Raw genomic sequence first — 18767 nt, forward strand, 5'->3', positions numbered from 1 at the left:
ATGGACTACAAATCTTACAATTTTCATGTTTTAACCAATTCTCCACCTAGACAGTCTCAATTTCATCAAATAGGTTTAGGAAAGATCATTTTTATCTTCATATGCTTAGCAAAGTTTAGAAGTGACAATGACAAGGCAAATAGGCACACAAACAAGTGACTTGTCTAATCTTAATCAAAGCAGATAATGTCAAATGGCTTCCAGAAATTCATCTCTAGATCATTTTTAAGTTAACTAATGGCAAAAATCATTTTTTTAGTTTCATTTGTTGTCACAACAGAGTGTCATAGAATCAAATAGCAAGTCTAAAGTTGTTTCTTCTAAACAAATGTTAACTTAAGCAGGTCTAGGTCATATCACAGATTTGCTGCTATTTTCCAAGCGTCTAGGTTCTGGTTTTGGTCCATTCTCAAGTTGCAAAGGTCACAAATAATCACTTAGGATCACCTTAGCACATATCCAGTCTCATAGAACATTAATAGGATCCCTAAATGAAGATTTATACTAAGACTTATTCAGAATTTATACACAGAGATCTAAAACAAGGAGTAGTAGTCACACAGGGGTCTTATTAAGTTACAAAGAGTGATTAAGACAAAATCAAACAAGTTCACAACAATCAGGGAGAGTATAAGTCTATCTTAGGTGCAAACATGTGTCAAATAGAGTCATAGTAAGTCATAGACAATAGGAAACTCACATAGAAACACTTATGAGTCCAAAGGAAACTAAATTGTGGCCATAAAGGGTAGTCAAGACAGGATCAGTAAATTTACAAAAGAGAGGAGCATGAAACTACCTTTAGACTTAGAACATTATTTTCAAACCTATCAGGACTACAAACAAACAAGTAAGGGTGAACATCATGTGTTTAAGCCACAAAAAGAGAGGTACAAAGTCCAATACAGATACTACACTATTTCTTCTTAAGGCTACTTTGATTTTCAACATTATATTGGGCATGACAAATTCCGACTTTAACAGGTTTATAGTAGGTGTGCAACTAAAGATAATGCACAAAAATGACCAAATGCCCATATGGTAGTCAAAGAAGATATAGGCTAAGCTTTAGATTCAGTTTTACACCTTCCAAAACACATAAAGTTCAGAAGATAAGCAGGGGATGGAATATGTAAGCTTTAGCATCAACCACATAGAAAGCAAGTTTGAATGAAAGAATAAGTTACAGTAGAACTATGAACAACACACTACAAATTCAAAACAACTAACCTAGCCTTTTATCTATCAATTCTTCTGTTTTCCATGATTTATTTCCTTATTTAGCTCTCAGAACAAATGATCAGTACACACAAAATACCAAATAGGACTCAAACTTTCCAGAATCAGCACAAGCTTTTCAAGTCTTGATTTCCTTTTTTTTCAACAAAAACAGTTTTTAAAAGACTTCAAACCATGCTTAGCAGTTTCAGGATTCACGGAGCCAGTTGACAAGATCTTTTTTTTTTAACCTTTTCAAACACTTAGCAAGGACAAAAAGTGTCAAGACAGTGTATAGACAAAACCAAGCAGTCACAATGAATCACACAAGCTCTACTTATAGTTAACAGTCACACAATTAAAACAAGAAACCATAACCTTATCCATTTTCCAGAAGAGCCATTTTAGATTTTTATCTAGTTCTAAGGATTATAATAGATCAAACTACACACTATGAACCTATTTTGACACTGTGATACATAAAGATTGCCAAAATCTTTCCCAGAAATGTGCAACCACCACTGAAAGACAACAGATTTCCAACATAATCTCATCAAACTAACTTTCAAAGACATTGGACTATTAAAGGTGATCCATAACCAACTGGACTAGTCTAAATAAACAGCAAATGACAGGGAACCAGATTTTTTTTTTTTTTTAAGAATCTAGACTCAACAATTTTGAGAAATCCAAGTTTTTTTTTTTTTAATTTTTTAGAGTAAAACCAATTTCAAGGCCATATCAAGTTTTTGAAAACACATTTGATACCTAGAACCATCTCTAACAAACAAAGCCAACAAGTAAACTTAATCCCTAGCCAACATGATAGGATCATTCTACCAATCCAGTGAGCAGAAATCAATAAGAACAGGATTAGATACACAGATTTCTACAGAACAGTGTCAAACTCAAATAAAGACCACCATAATAGTGCTAAAACCTCAAAACACTAATGTAACAACACTGACAGCCAAACACAGCCAATCCTATCTCATTTCTTTTAAGTTTCAAAAACTCAGAGAAAAGAAACCTTTAACATGATCCAAATTTCAACTAAATCACATTATAACAACTTAAACATCACTAAGATTACATTATCAACAAGCTTTAAGACAAAAGGATAACCAAAGCAGTATCCAAAACCCCAAACACATGTCAAAACAGCATAGGATCATAGATGCACATTAAAACTAAAATTGAATGAAAATAGCTAGAACGGCTAGAACAGGAAGATTACCTTTTGTAGGGACAACCTAAAGATCAAAATGGGGATTCAAACTCCAACTTCAAGCAAATAAATCCCTTTTTATCTTCAAAATCCTCTTTCTAATACTTTCCTTCTTATATTGATTGAATATTTATAGTATTTTTATAGTATTTTCTTAGACTGCTTATGTGTGTATGTATATATATATATATATATATATATATATATATATATATATATATACTCTTTAGGCTTATGCTCTTAAATTCCAAAAAAAAGGATCCTCTCTTCATATTTTTTTCTTTCTATTTATAGACTTCAAATTTAGGGAATCCTAGGAATGAAAAATGGACACCTAACCCCATATTCCTATATATACTCTGTAGGCTTATGCTCTTAAATTTCAAAAAAAGGATCCTCTCTTCATCTTTTTTCTTTCTATTTATAGACTTCAAATTTAGAGAATCCTAGGAATGAAAAATGGACACCTAACCCCATATTCCACCCCACCCCCCTCTCCAAACCCCAGATTTTTTGTATCGTCCCCTAAAATTCGAATTTTCAATAAATAAGACAACAAAAATGACACCTAATTGTACCCTAAAATCCACAAAAAATCCAATAGAAATTAGAACTACTAGGATAGTACGAATACAACAAATTTTGTACCACTCTAATGGTACAATTGTACCAAATAGTACAATGAGGATAAAATCCCCAAATTTATACCTTAACCGTGAAACATCTAGGAAGTTTCCCCTAGATTCTTTATTTTAATGCATATGGTGCACAAGATGGTCAAGGGCTCAAGGCTCTACCCATGGCAACCATAAACACATAAAAAATCCGAGTAACAATCCTAGTATGATTCAATTTAAGTATGAAAAAACGAAATTCGAATGAAAATAAACCTGGAAATCATAAATAGTCATGATTGGGCGTGAAAGCGCTCAAGAAATTGGCCAGAAACGACCTTGGATCGCATGAATTAGTCACGGTTAAGGAAACCCTAGAAAAATCGCAAATCGCCTCACAAAGGAGACGAGGGAGTCGGGTGACAGAGAAATGAGAGTGTGGGGTGTGCAGTTTGTTTTTAACAAACTTCACACCCTTTTTTTAAAAAAAAATATTGACATAGTTCTGGGGCATATTTTAAATGTGAAAGAAAAAGCGGTCAAAATGAGCCGTAATTAATATGTTGTTTAAATTAACAATTTTTCCGGACTAGACAGAGCGGGATGAAAGTAAATAACTCGTATTTCTTATTTTTGTCAATTTTTCAGGAAATAATAATTAAACGCCATTTTTGCAATTTTCTCGGATGAAAGGAAGTATCCTTACTCCATCTTTGACTCGGGAAATTTGAAAAATTAAAATACGCGTCATATGAGGTGAAAACTAGTTGTGAACACACGATCTCTTATAAACGCACAAGACAGACCGAAAACCATGACTTACTCTAAAAAAAAAAGAATCCTTGCTCCACCAGAAAACTCTAAGCTATTTCATCAAAGCTGACCTTCCTCACAGCCAACTTGGCCAGTTCTAAGTCTTCGAAAACCCTCAATCACTATAAAGGAACATACCACCGAATACCTTACCGAGCAAAATCTGTCGAAAATCAAATGATCACTATGAAGATTTCTCGCAACCATAGTACCTCCTCGAATCACTACCATGCCCATTGCAAACCATTATACTAACTGAAAAGTTGCCCCCGGTATCATCAAGTCTACTCACATCAAACCCCAAACTAAACTGAAACTCATTGAATCTATGAAAGTGACTTACTTGGAACTCGTCAGTTCTTTGGAATTCTAAACACAATTCGTCAAGTTCTAATCAAACCGCACTGACCTGAAATGAATGCACTATTCCTTAATGTTATCAATAACCACTAGAACTGATTCCAAATTCCAAGACTAATCACGGTCTTACCACACAAAATAAATCTTGTCCGTCACTCTCGATTCCAAAAGCTGAATCATATCCAAGCTGTCATCTGAGTACCAAGGAGCTAAATCTTGTGAATGCAACTTGAGTTTCTCAGCCTTCCCCAACACACACCTCTGATACAACCCAAACCTTTAGTTGCTAAGAACCTGCTGTCTCATATAACAATCCTTTAGTCATCGAACTTCCCATTGGAATACCTCATCCCATAATATTTCCGAAAGCATCAATCTCGCAACCTCTTGCGCCAGCTAGCATAATAACCTCCAAGTCCTTAATATCCAAAATTAACCTCTTTCAAGGTATACCGTCAAAATTACGCTTAACATAACACTTACCACGAATACGGCTTTGTATCGAGATTACCATGTTAACCCTCACACAAAAGGAACTTCCATAAATCCCTTCTCTTAAAACCACACTAGCTCATCCACCCACACTAGCTCATCCACTGCAAAGTGCTACGAAACTGTCCAATGGTGTACCACACAGGGAACTTCTATAAAACTCAACATGTCGGTTACTTGAAATTTACTTCTCACTAGTCATTGATCACAAGACCTCACGGAATTTCTATTATCACTAATCCATTTCTATAGACTTACTTCCTCAAGATTACGCAACAATCCTAAACTCATCTATTTTATGCCAAACAACGATACCACAACCTAATTAAACCCAAGTAGTCCCAAAGATGTACCTCATTCTTGCCATAATCAATTATCGAATCCACTCAATTGAATACTGCATAATCATAATTCTTGCAAACTAGCCGAATCAATCGTGGGGATAGAATGAAACCACATACTCCGCACATTAGAGTTCCCTTAACGCATCAAATTCTAAAATTGAATACTCTCTAAACGCAGCGAATCTCATACTTTGTCCTACAATTGTACCCTTAGGTATCCCTACCAAGGTTCCCTTGCTCTAGATCCTTTAAGTCAAATTTTGAAATGTTCCCTACAACTCGAATTAATTTAAGCCTCATTGTTGATCTACGACTTCAAACGTTCCCAATTGTCGAACCAGAACACCTCTAGCCCTTTAAGCGATTTACCAACAACTCAACCGAATAACAATACCGGCAATAGCCGAAAATAGCCAATCTAACTCAACAGGTACAAGCTCTCAACCTCAAACCAACACTAGATGCAACACTTGATAGCTCCTTGATTGCTATAACTTCACTCTTCCACGACACTAGATTCATTCCATCTAATCAACCACCGGCTTCCATTGGCCCATGGCATAACCACTTCATCAACTTGACACTGAATCCTTAAGTATATCTTACCGTGTATGACCGTGACATAACTCTCAATAGAACTAATCTCCATTCCACGATATCCTTATCATTCCTTTAAGCGTGAAGACCCAGTGAACATACCCTTTACCTGAAAGGAACCACAAACCACTTCGCATCAAATCACGTCGAATCCCAACTCAAATTCTCACATCCGAAATGAAACCAATCTCATATCACACGCAACCCCATTGTAACAAGCATGTCAGCTACCAATTATTCCCTTCTTGTTTCTTCCATATTTTGGATCTTAGCTCCATGTAAGAATATATTACCGTTGAAACACGGAAGAAATGAAATCTTAGATCAAAATATTATGTTTGGATGATATGAACTGCCTAAAACTTCTAAATAATTTTCACCACTTTTGATTTACCTTTCTGCCTACTTAAACGATCCCGACAATAAAATGTGTGTCACATAATGTTAATCAATTCTTCTTCTTGTTTTACTTTCCTTCCTTTGAGTCCAGAACACTCAAATTGCATCCTTTTTTGTAATCTCCTTTTTGAATTTTTATTCGTCGTCAATATTTCAAAACATGAAGCTAGATAACTTACATAAGATTTTGACATTAGTTTTTTGACGTTAGTTCATACTTAAAGATCTTAAAAAAAAAAAAAAAAAAAACACAAAAATAAGTTGACATTTTGCAACTTATCAAAGTGCTTGAATATTGCAAGGATTGTGCTTCAAGTAGAGAGAGGAAAAGGGATAGAGAAAATGATTGCAGTATCTCAAAAGGGGTTCATCGATCTTAAAAATCTCTTTTTTGCATATGTGTTTTAACAGATGAGATACATGCCTATATGTATAAAGGAAACCCCCTTAGTTTTAGGGTTAAGACCAAAAGTTTCAATTTTTCTTTTCCCCCTTTTTTTTTTTTTTTTTGTGAGTGTGTGTGTTAAAAGGTACCTTTGATTTGTTCAAAATAGGTCGACTTAATTTACCCTATGTTACTTTTTTACTCAAGAAGTCATCGTGTTAGTCAATTAGCTCAAAAATACCATCCAACTAGTCAAATCACTCAAAAATACTCGTTCTTCTAATAGTTGCTCTGAAATAAGTGGAAAAGAGCCAATTTTGATCTGGAATTATTCGAAATGAAGCATTTTTATCCTCCATTTAAAGTTCGGGACAAGTGCTCTTAATACTAAAGTCTTGAGCAAAAAATTATATTAGAGATTATGCGATTACGTACTTTGATTATTTCAAATGACAATATTTTATAATATAAATATTAATTACCAACATCAAATTTTCAATTTAACATTTATTCTACTATTTCCTTTCAAAATTAATATGCCCTCAACTGAAACTTGAGATGACTTAAAGTTACAATAAGTAACATACCAAGGTATAATTAAATTTGATTTCTATTATCATATCATCTACAGAATTAGTAAAATAAAATCATTATTATTGATATAAAAATATAAAATTGTAGTAAATAGTTATGTAAGAAAGGTAGATTATTTCATGTTCACAAATAATAACTCATCCCTAATGCATAAGGAACAAAGAAAATATATTATATGTCATCATTTTTTATTTGTTAAAATCGGAAGTCTTTATACTATTTTATTTTCTTGTGTTGTTATTATATTTCTTACATGTTCAACTCCCTCCTCCAAAGATTTTTTTTAAAAAAAAAAAAAAAACAACAAGGGCAAAATTGCCCATTCAAAGTTCAAGGGCAAAATTGGCCCTTTCCTCTTGTTTTGGAGCAATCGTCAGTACAAAGGATATTTTACACCTTGTTTGGATGGTTGTTACCTGTTGTATTGTATTGTCAGTTTGAATACAATGTTCATTTTGATTGTTATTTAAATTTAATTGTATTGCATCGTTAAATACATCTTTATGTGACTACGAAAAGTCTTATCTTATGTAACGGCCGATTTGGTATGATCCTGTTGTTATCTTATTTTTCTCTTCTTATTTTGTCTTTGCTTATTATCTAATAATCTTATTTTATCATTTATCCTACCTTTTTATAGTAGTTCTACCTTATACCCTACTTTTCTTGTCAGTTTATCCTTCAAATTGCTAATGTGTGACATTATGTAACTATAAGAAATGATGTAATCTATCCAAACGTTGTATTCATCTAAACAAGACATTACAATACAACACAATACAATATAATATGATACATTATGAAACAATATGTAACAATCATCCAACTTAGTTGTTTGGCTAGTTAGAGGGCATTTTGAGCTAGTTAACTAATGACAAGGGCATTTTAAGCTAAAAAAAAAGTGTAAAATTGACCTATTTAGAATAGTTCAGGGATTTTTTTTATCCTTTTCCCTAAAAACTATTTCTATTAAGGCATATTATAACAAAATAATTCATAAGAACCATAAAGAACTATGTTCCAATATTTTCTGCATTCGTTCGGAATTACTCTCTCCGTCCCAATTTAAGTTTCTTATTTTCTTTTTTGGTTTGTCTTAAAAAGAGAGTCACTTTTTATATTTAAAAAGTTGACAATTCAAACATTTTACATGACAAGTTTAAACCACAATATTCAAACAACATTTTAATCTATTACATGCATCTTTAATCTAGAAACATAACATTTAGAAACCTCTTTTTATTCCTTAAATTTTGTGCACAGTCAAACTAAGAAGTTTTGAGACGGAAGGAGTACTATATTAGAGGCCATTTGGATGGGCTTATGAGTTACGATTTATAAGCCAAAAGCTATAAAGTAGGAATTCTAGCTTATAATTTTTAAATTATTTTTGTCATTTTAACTTAAAATAAATGCTTAAAAATATTTTTTTTATTTTACACAAACACTACAAAAGTGTTTAAAATTTTTTTTTTTTTTTTTTTAACTTAAAAGCACCTGAAATAAGTCGATCCAAACAGTGCATATGGAAGAGAGAATATTTCAAGGCATATGGAAGAGGTGTAAAAGGTCCAGTGCCCTAACAACCCTGACTTGTTCACCTCATATAAAACTTAGCGCCACCATAATTCACTCAACTACAAAATCCACAACTTGCTACCTATTTTCTTGCCGAAGGCACTATGGTAAATTATATTCTTGATTATTATTGTGTCATTTGTGACTGTTTCTTTGATTTTATTATGTTTGGACATTTGATTTTCAATGATACTAATGTAGGTGCAGTACTCTAAAGAGCCTGATAATCCCACCAAATGTAAGTATATTCTTTCTTGCTTGGCTTCTTTTGTTTTTTTGTTTAGTGTTTGGTGGAAATTTAAGGGTTTTTATGCATCTTTTACTACCCCTTTGTCCTAATTTATAGGTGGCACAGTTTGAATTTCGAGAGCCAAAACAGTTTAATTGGCCGGTGAATTCGGGTATGGAATCTTCAAAGTTTTTTTTTTTTTAAAAATAAAATTTGCATATTTGGAAACTAGTAAAAAGTACTATTAAGTCAACATAATTGATAATTCAAAATGTTTAAAATATATATATGAAAAAATTATGGAGATTTGTTTGAATCTTGAAATCCAAAAGGTGCGACGTAAATTGGGGTGGAGGGAGTATTTGATAAAGAACGTATGTTCGTTTTATGGAACAACATTTAGGGAGTATATATTTAGAAATTAGCCAAGTTATAATTCTTGCCGTACAATAGACCCTTGTGGTCCGGCCCTTCCCCGGACCCCGCGCATAGCGGGAGCTTAGTGCACCGGGCTGCCCTTTAGCCAAGTTATAATTCTTACAGTTAGAAATATGTTTGAAATGTTATAAGTATTAAACAAAGAGCTGCTGGATCACTGAACACTTTTGTGTTGTCAGTCTAATTTATCTTTGTTTTTAGATTGTAAGTATAATGCAAACTAATATTCACTTTACATGTCTTGCTGTGCAGCCTGCAAAGCCCGGGGTGCTGCTCTCAGAGTTCACTTCAAGGTACTATTTCCTTTTCTTTCAACTACATTAATTGTTAAAGTGAAATGGATTCAATTAGGATTTCGCGTAAGTTAAAAAATGAAATGGAGCTGATTTGCTGCTAGTAGTACATGTTCTTGTGCGGAGTTCAATAAGTGGGGTCTTAAACTTAGGTGTGTTCTGTAGGGAGGAAAACGTTTTTCAATATTTCTATGTTCGGTTGGTCAAAATTTTACAGAACATTTTCTCTAGAAACAAGTTCCTTAAAAATGTGTGAAATGACTTCCTTAGTGGAAGTAGGGAAAACAAGTTTCACATGTGGCCTCCCACGTTGATTGTGTCCTCCCCGCCCTCTAACACCGCCAGTGTATCTATCTAGAGTGTATACAATTGCTTTACCAAACACAAGAAAATAAGTAAGAAACTCACTTATGTTTCAAGAAAATATTTTCCTTCATACCGAACATACCTTTAATTACCAAGAAGATGCTGTAAGAGTAAGAGGACAACCTGATTGATAAAAGCAGTGGCCTATTGCCTTTAGTGAATGGGTTGCCCATAAACTTCAGGGAAACAAATTTCCATTGTTATTGGGTGAACCTCTTGACTTCTTATGATAGATGGTTCAGTAAATGATGATACATGTGCTCTAAGGTTATAAAGACTTATGTTTGTTTTGGACTATTTATCAAGTTCAGATTACAGACATGCAGAAATTGTGTCAGTCTTGCGATGTTATAACACGAGCTTTAATATTCTACTGACTCAAATATTATGTTGGGATCTAAGTATCATATATGATAGTCTGATTAATGAGGTTAAAATGCTTTATTGCATACCATAACTCATTTCTTAGTCTTTTCAATTTTAAGTCTTAGTTGATAATGAATAAGTGGGTCTTAAACTTAATTTTTTTTTGATTAAGCACCGGGTGTCCGGGTCTCTTTGAGCCCCGACTAATCCCAGGGGTGCACAGGCCCTCGGCAAGGAGTTTCCCGCAAGTGCACCACGGGTAATTCAGGGTTTTACCCCAGTCCGATGGCCCTCAGAAATTGTTTGCACCCAGTGGGTTTCGAACTTGAGACCTTGAAAGGGAGCACCCCAAGGCTCAAGCCAATTACCACCAGGCCAACCCCTGAGGGTTGGTGGGTCTTAAACTTAATTACCGAGCAGATCTGGTAAGAGTAAGAGGACAACCTGAAGATAAAAGCAGTGACCTATTTATTACCTTTAGTGAATGGGTTGCCCGTAAACTTCAGGGAAAACAAATTTGCGTTGTTATTGGGTGAACCTCTTGACTTCTTATGGTAGATGGTTCAGTAAATGATGATACATGTGGTCTAGTGTAATAAAAGACTTATGTTGGCTGATGTTTGTTTTTGGACTATTTTCAAGTTCAGATTGCAGACATGGAAAAATTTGTCCGTCTTGCTATGAGCCTTAATATTCTATTAACTGACTAAAATTTTATGTTGGGATCTAGGTGTCGTATATGATAGTCTACTTAATGAGATCAAAATTCTTTATTGCATACTATACTTTATGTTTCCTCATTTTCAATTTGTTTGTCTTAGTTTGACTGGGCATGAAGTTTTAAGAAAGTAAAGAAGACTTTTAAATCTTGTGGTCTTAAACTAAAAATATATATAATATACTAAAATGCCCTTTAATCTTGTGGTCTTAAACAAGCCATGTGGGATGGTGGAATTAAAGCCAAATTAGGGAAGAGGCGTTCTTTTGAAACAGATTAAAACGGAAAGACAAATAAATTGAAACAAAGGGAGTAACTCATTTCTAGTGTTCTCATTATTAAGTCTTTTGCCCTTGTTGGGAGGATAGAGCGTTCTTTCTGTTGTCATGCTGTGTACCTTGTGGTTTCATAATATAAGAAAATCTAGTGCAGAGATTGTGTGTATCGGCTTTGTGCTACATAGTGCACTTAGTACGAAAGAGTTCTCTGCCACACTGATATTATGGGCATGATGGGCAGCTGTTTTTCATCTCTGTTGGTTGAAAATTTCAACAATCATCTTCCCAACACCTCTCAATATATGTGTGTCCTACAATGTCTATTGCTTCTTTACAGTACACTAGGAGTAGAAACGGGCAGGTTGGATTGGATATGGACTGATCGAAATGGGTTTGAAAATATCAACCCGCCCATATTTAACACGGATAAAAAATGGGTTAACCCATGGATAATATGGATATACATAAGACCCATCGTTTCAGGAATAGTCAAGTGAAAACACAAGTTAAAAGTCAAAATAAGCTTAGAGCCTGTTTGGATGGACTTATACCTATAAGCTGCAAACAACTTATAAGCTAAAAAAAATAAGTTGGGGTAGTCTAACTTATTTTTTTTGGCTTATAAGCTGTTTTCAGCTTATAAGCTGCTTTAGATAAGCTAAGTCAAATGGGCCCAATTATTTTTTTGAGCTTATTTTAAGCACAAAATGACTTTAAGCTGGCCAGTCAAACACTCAAAAAAGCTGAAAACAGCTTATAAACAGCTTATAAGCCAATCCAAACGGGCTCTTAGTCTCCCAGAAAGCAACAACTCATGAAAAATAACAAACAGACAAATGGGTATTAATAATATGGATATCCATATTATCCGTATGTATATAAATTTTTAGTGGATAATATGGGATAAAATCCATATTTGATCCATTTTTTAATGGTCAGTATTCCAACCCATATCTAATGGGTCGTATTGGATGGTTACTTGTTTTTTTAGCCATTTTGCCAGCCCTACAGTGCACATGTTTTGAGTTGATCAACATTTCAACATTACGAAGTAATTGACACATTTACAAATTAATTAGAACACACGGGAAACAGCGCACGCTATCAGGAAGCTTCCTCTGGTTAAGGCGAAAAGGTATTTGGAGGATGTGTTGGCCCACAAGCAAGCCATACCATTCACACGCTTCTGTCGCGGGGTTGGCCGAACTGCTCAGGCTAAGAATAGGCACTCAAATGGTCAAGGACGTTGGCCAGTCAAGTCTGCCGGATTTATTCTTGATTTGCTCAAGAACGCAGAGAGCAATGCTGAGGTGAAAGGGTTGGATGTAGATTCACTTTATATTTCTCATATTCAAGTTAACCGAGCACAAAAGCAAAGACGCCGAACTTATCGTGCTCATGGAAGGATTAACCGTAAGTTTGATTTTTATCTGCTATGCATTCCATTATTGACACTATTTTCTTTTTTGGCTGACACTAAACTATGTTGTATTTTGATATGTTAGCTTACATGTCATCTCCCTGCCATATCGAGCTAACATTGTCCGAAAAGGAAGAATCTGTGAAAAAGGAGGTATTATATTTTTGCTTGTGAAGATACCTTTACTTTTTTAAGTCAATTGTAATCAAGACTAAACACCTGTTTGTTCATCTTACAGGCTGAAACCCAATTGGCAGCAAGCAAATCTAGGAAGGCTTAGTTAAGTTTGTCATTAGAGTTATAAGCAGTCACGTTATAAATCTTCACAAGTGTTTTTTCCAATTTTCTAATTCCCTTTCAGAACAAGTTCCTTTTTTTTTTTTTTTTGCGGTCTTTGTGTCGCTTTCAGATCAGTTCTTATTGCTTCCTTCTATGAGTGTAAATTTTGGAGTACTGATTACCTTTTTATGTCTCAAAAAATTAGGGCTCGTTTGGTTGGGAAACAACTTATCCCGGGATAACTATTCCACCCTCAAGGTGGGATAAAATAAGGCTACAATCCCAGGATAACTAATCTCGGGATTAGTTATACCGGATTTTTATTCCAACCAAACATGGGATAAGGAGGCAGTAAAATTTTATCCCGGGATTATTTTAGCTTATCCTTCACACCAAACGACCCCTAAAGCGTACTTGTTTACAACTTGGACAAAACAGTTAGTTCAGATATCTCTTTCATGTTGACTCCATCTCTTTGCTAAGTTGGCCCGAGTTTATATATAAGGCTAAATAATTCGATTAATAAGCTTTGCTACATATGTACATAACAAGCAAATGCTTCACTTACCAATCCATATTGTCGTTACAAGACTCTTACATAGTGTGTTTGGTTTTAAAAATATAAATGTGCAAGCCAAATAAAGGAGTGAAGTTGAGTTCGCAATCTTGTGTAGTGTTGTTTTTGGAGAAAAAAAGATATAGATGAAATACAAATCATACAAATAATTTCAGAGGCACACTGTCACTGATTGGTTGGAATAGCAAAACTATAAATGGAAAAAGGAAGATTAGTGCAGAGAAAATGTTCCTAACTGCTACAAAGAGTCCTATATCACCCAATTTCGCCATCTTCTACGTGCAGCTAACTTCAATGAACTTAGATTTAAACAAGAAGGGATGACTGAAAATAATTATGGCTCAGTTCCAAACAAGTTGAGTCGACTAATAAGAAGGGGTGATTTGTACAAAAATAAACAAATTCGGGTATCCACCTCAATATAGACCTAGCAACTTAAACCTTTGAGAGCAAAATCGACCTCAAGTAAGCTTACATCTTTGAAGAGTATGTGTATTTGGAATCCAGAAGAATCCAAGTTGACGAAATACTGGATTGCCTAATGAATCTTGGAGTTGTTGATGACAGATAAATTGTCATCACAATTACAACAATATTAATGGTATATGCTTAACGAGTGTTTACATTTGTTCAACAATTTTGAAATGATTCCGGAAACAGTCGAAGACGAAGGTTGGTTTAATGGGGGAAGAATGAAATAATTCAACCCTTTGTTTAGAGTGTCTGCACCCCGTTTCATGTTTTGAAACTTTTAATAGGTTTATATGATATTTTGAGACTTGTTGGTATGGTTGGATTGAACCCCGAAGAGCTCGAGGGTATTTCGGAGCATTTGGAACAAGTTGAAAAGGCTGAGAATTGCTGTCACCTGGTGCGTCGCAATCGCGAGCACCAAGATTCGGCTGCAGAGTGTCGGCAGATGGGTCGTGAATCGGGAAGGAGGCTACACGACCGCAAAGGGGAAACTTGAGCCTGGTCCGCGATCACGAAAAGAGCATCGTAATCCCGATGGAGGGTTGTTCAGACATTAAAAGTTCATATCGCGATTCAGCTTCATTATTCACTTATTTTTTGAGCTTGAGAGCTCGGATTAAAGCGATTTTGGAAGGGTTCTTCACCTACGTCTTGATGGCAAGTAATCTACACTTGATTTTGATTACCAAAATGGAGCGTAAAATCAAAAGATACATATTCCCTTAAATTGCTATATTTTTAAAACTATTGTTATGTAATTACTTGAAAATCCCTAAAAATGACGGAGTAATTAGGGATCTTATTTCGTCATATGGGGTAAAATTCTCATAAAAGAACAAAGTTGTTATGAAATATAGAATGGATGTCCACTACACAAATATAATGTCTCTTCCATTATCTTCCACCATATTAATGGTTCTTCCATTATCTTTCACCATATTAATGATTCTTCCATTATCTCATATATTGAATGCATATGTAACACTATAAATAGAGGCATAAGTTTTCATATGTAATGTACTTGAAACACATTTTGGAAAAATAATAAAATCTCTCCTCTTTGTCACTCTATGTTTATAGTTTTCATCCTTTAATATTATTACTCTTTTAGCTTCATTTTATAACACGTTATCAGCACGAGACTCTGCCGTTCCGAGCAAATACTTTAAAAGCCTCGAAGGTATTGACTTTCTATTTCCCTTTACTAATGGCAAATCTTACTAAACGTGAATTTGTAGCCTTAGATATATCCGGAAATAGCTATATGTCTTGGATTCTTGACGTCGAAATTCACCTTAATGCGATGGGTCTGACGTCAGACACCATCAAAGATAAAAATGAGGCATCAAACCAAGACCGTGTCAAGGCAATGATATTCTTTCGCCATCACCTTGATGAGGACTTGAAAATGGAATATCTCACTGTTAAAGATCCTCTTACTCTGTGGAATAATTTAAAAGATAGATATGACCACCTGAAGATGGTCATACTTCCACAAGCACGTTTTGATTGGCTCCATTTAAGACTACAAGATTTTAAATCTATTAAAGCATATAATTCTGTCATGTTTAAAATTATTTCTCAGTTGAAATTATGTGGTGAAAATATCACTGATCATGATATGCTGGAGAAAACATTCTCCACTTTTCCTGCCTCGAGTATGCTCCTGCAGCAGCAATACCGAGAAATGAAGTTCAAGAAATATTCTGATCTAATCGCACATCTTCTAGTGGCTGAACAACATAATGAATTATTAATGAAAAATCATGAAAGCCGACCCACTGGTACTGCCCCATTCCCTGAAGTGAATGAGGCAAATTTTCGCCATTCTAGGCGTGGAAGAGGTCGTGGCCCCAGTCGTGGTCAGGGAAGAAATTTTAATCATGATTCTCGTCTTGCACCAAATAATACCCTTCACCACAGCAGTGTAAAAGGAAGGATGAAAAGTATGAAACTGGGCAAAAGAAAAATTCAGAAAATAAATGCTTCCGATGTGGAGGAAAGGGGCACTGGTCACGTACCTGTCGTACGCCAAAGCACCTAATTATGCTGTATCAAGCCTCTCTCAAAAGGGCAGAGAAGGATGTCGAAGCAAATTTTATTTCTGAAGATAATGTTGAGCCCATGCATCTAGATGTGGCAGATTTCTTTGAACTCCCTGAAGGAAAAATAGATCATTTGATCGGTGATGGATCTGTAAAAACTTAGATATTTCATACGTGTCGTTTGTATGTGGTTATGTTTCCATGTTTATGTAAATGAAGTGTGTGTAATGCTTTGTTTAAATAGTAATATATGTAATAAAATATGTGTAATGCTTTGCCTAATCATAATATCTACTTCGATATTCACTTTATCTATTATTTCATTTTGAAGAATCTATGGAAATTCCTCAAATTTTATTTGGATCAATGACCAATCATGAAGATATTTGTGTGATTGATAGTGGAACAACACATGTCATATTCAAAGATGAGAAATACTTTTCTCACTTGCGTAGAAAAAGGGGAAATATTAATACAATTTCTGGCAATTCGTAATTGATTGAAGGCTCCGGAAGAGCTACTATATTTCTGACTAAGGGGACGAAACTTGTTAAAGAAGATGCATTATTCTCTTCTAAATCCCCAAGAAACTTGTTAAGTTTCAAAGATATCCGCCGTAATGGATATCACGCTGAGACATTAAACGAAATAAATGATGAATATCTTGCCATTACAAAGAATGTCTCCGGCCAGAAATATGTTTTGGAGAAATTGCCAACTTTGTCTTCTGGTCTGTATTATGCAAAAATTAGTACAATTGAAGCACACTCGATCGTAAACCAGAAGTTTAATGATTCAAGTACTTTTGTGCTTTGGCATGACCGAATAGGTCACCCTGGATCAATAATGATGAGACGAATTATTGAAAATTCAAATGGGCATCCACTTAAGAACCTGAAGATTCTTGAAAGTGGTGAATTTTCATGTGCTGCTTGTTATCAGGGTAAGTTGATAGCTAAGCCATCACCAATGAAAGTTGACATTGAATCCCCTGATTTTCTAGAACGTATACATGGGGATATATGTGGACCTATTCATCCACCTTGTGGGTCATTCAGATATTTTATGGTCCTAATAGACGCATCTTCAAGATGGTCTCATGTGTGCCTCCTATCGTCTCGAAACCTGGCGTTTGCGAAATTATTGGCACAAATAATACGCTTAAGGGCACAGTGTCCGGATTATCCCATTAAGGCTATACGCCTCGATAATGCCGGAGAATTTACGTCTCAATCTTTTGATGATTATTGTTTATCAGTTGGGATAAAAGTTGAACATCCTGTAGCACATGTTCATACCCAAAATGGCCTTGCTGAGTCATTTATTAAACGACTACAATTGATAGCAAGACCACTACTTATGAAAACACGGTTGCCCACTACCGTCTGGGGACATGCTATCTTACATGCAACATCTCTTATTCGTCTCAGACCGACTCATTATAATAAATACTCCCCGTCACAATTAGTATTTGGTCATGAACCAAATATTGCTCATCTCCGAATCTTTGGTTGTGCTGTATATGTGCCTGTAGCACCACCACATCGTACTAAGATGGGCCCCCAAAGAAGGTTAGGTATATATGTTGGGTTTGAATCACCCTCTATTATTCGCTATCTTGAGCCATTGACGGGAGATTTATTCACTGCCCGATTTGCAGATTATCGATTTGATGAAACAAATTTTCCACAATTAGGGGGAGAGAGAAAAGAAATCAAAAGAGAAATTGTGTGGAAAGTTCCATCACTATCTCATTTTGATCCACATGCCCCCATATGTGAACAGGAGATCCAGAAGATCATTCACTTGCAAAAAATAGCAAATCAAATGCCAGACGCCTTTACTGATTTGAAAAGGATAACTAAGTCACATATCCCTGCAGAGAATGTGCCTATCCAAATTGATGTCCCAAAGGGAAAATCTACTAGTGTCATAACCTCTGAATCTCATGCACGCCTGAAGCGTGGTAGGCCATTGGGTTCTAAGGATAAGAATCCTAGAAAAAGAAACACGAAAAATGATCAAAATGACACTATGAAAGAATATCATGAAGATATTCAAGATTTGACTAATCCTGATACTCCTGAAGATATTAGGGAACCCGAGACTCAAGTAAATAAAGAACTATCATTGAGTTCTTCTGGTGATGGGATAAATTTGAATCGATCGAAGATTATGATGGATAATGTTTTTGCATATAATGTTGCACTAAATATTATGAAAGACATTGACGATCAGGAACCCCAATCTGTCGAAGAATGTCGACGAAGATATGATTGGCCAAAATGGCAAGAGGCAGTTCAATCAGAATTGAATTCACTTGCCAAACGTGAGGTTTTTGGACCTGTAGTCCAAACGCCTAATGGTGTAAAACCAATTGGCCATAAATGGGTTTTTGTGCGAAAAAGGAATGAGAGAAATGAAATTGTGAGATACAAGGCACGCCTTGTTGCACAAGGATTCTCTCAACGACCCGGTATCGACTATGAAGAAACATATTCACCCGTTATGGATGGCATAACATTTCGATATCTCATCAGTTTAGCTGTACATGAAAACCTTGAAATACATCTGATGGATGTGGTTACAACTTACCTTTATGGCTCACTTGATAATGAAGTCTATATGAAAATTCCTGAAGGATTTAAAATGCCTGAAGCAA

At 35.1% G+C, this 18767-nt stretch overlaps 1 protein-coding gene and 3 non-coding genes across 4 annotated transcripts; all 4 read left to right on the forward strand.

Annotated features, from left to right (window-relative positions):
- Positions 1–8557: 8557 nt before the first annotated feature.
- On the forward strand, positions 8558–13173 carry LOC132641271 (large ribosomal subunit protein uL22y-like). The gene is made up of 6 exons (XM_060358197.1): positions 8558–8729; positions 8824–8860; positions 9542–9582; positions 12390–12723; positions 12816–12883; positions 12969–13173. Exons 1-6 carry the CDS (start codon positions 8727–8729, stop codon positions 13008–13010), a joined length of 525 nt encoding a protein of 174 aa, XP_060214180.1. The 5' UTR covers positions 8558–8726; the 3' UTR covers positions 13011–13173.
- On the forward strand, positions 10079–10207 carry LOC132643118 (small nucleolar RNA snoR74). Its single transcript, XR_009583562.1, has one exon. It is a non-coding gene; the product is annotated as a small nucleolar RNA snoR74 (small nucleolar RNA).
- LOC132643119 (small nucleolar RNA snoR74) lies at positions 10765–10898 on the forward strand. Its single transcript, XR_009583563.1, has one exon. It is a non-coding gene; the product is annotated as a small nucleolar RNA snoR74 (small nucleolar RNA).
- On the forward strand, positions 11458–11604 carry LOC132643125 (small nucleolar RNA snoR135). The gene has a single exon (XR_009583569.1). It is a non-coding gene; the product is annotated as a small nucleolar RNA snoR135 (small nucleolar RNA).
- Positions 13174–18767: the final 5594 nt, after the last annotated feature.

Source organism: Lycium barbarum, chromosome 5 (genome assembly GCF_019175385.1).
Source record: "Lycium barbarum isolate Lr01 chromosome 5, ASM1917538v2, whole genome shotgun sequence".
In the NCBI taxonomy this organism is placed as follows: Eukaryota; Viridiplantae; Streptophyta; class Magnoliopsida; order Solanales; family Solanaceae; genus Lycium; species Lycium barbarum.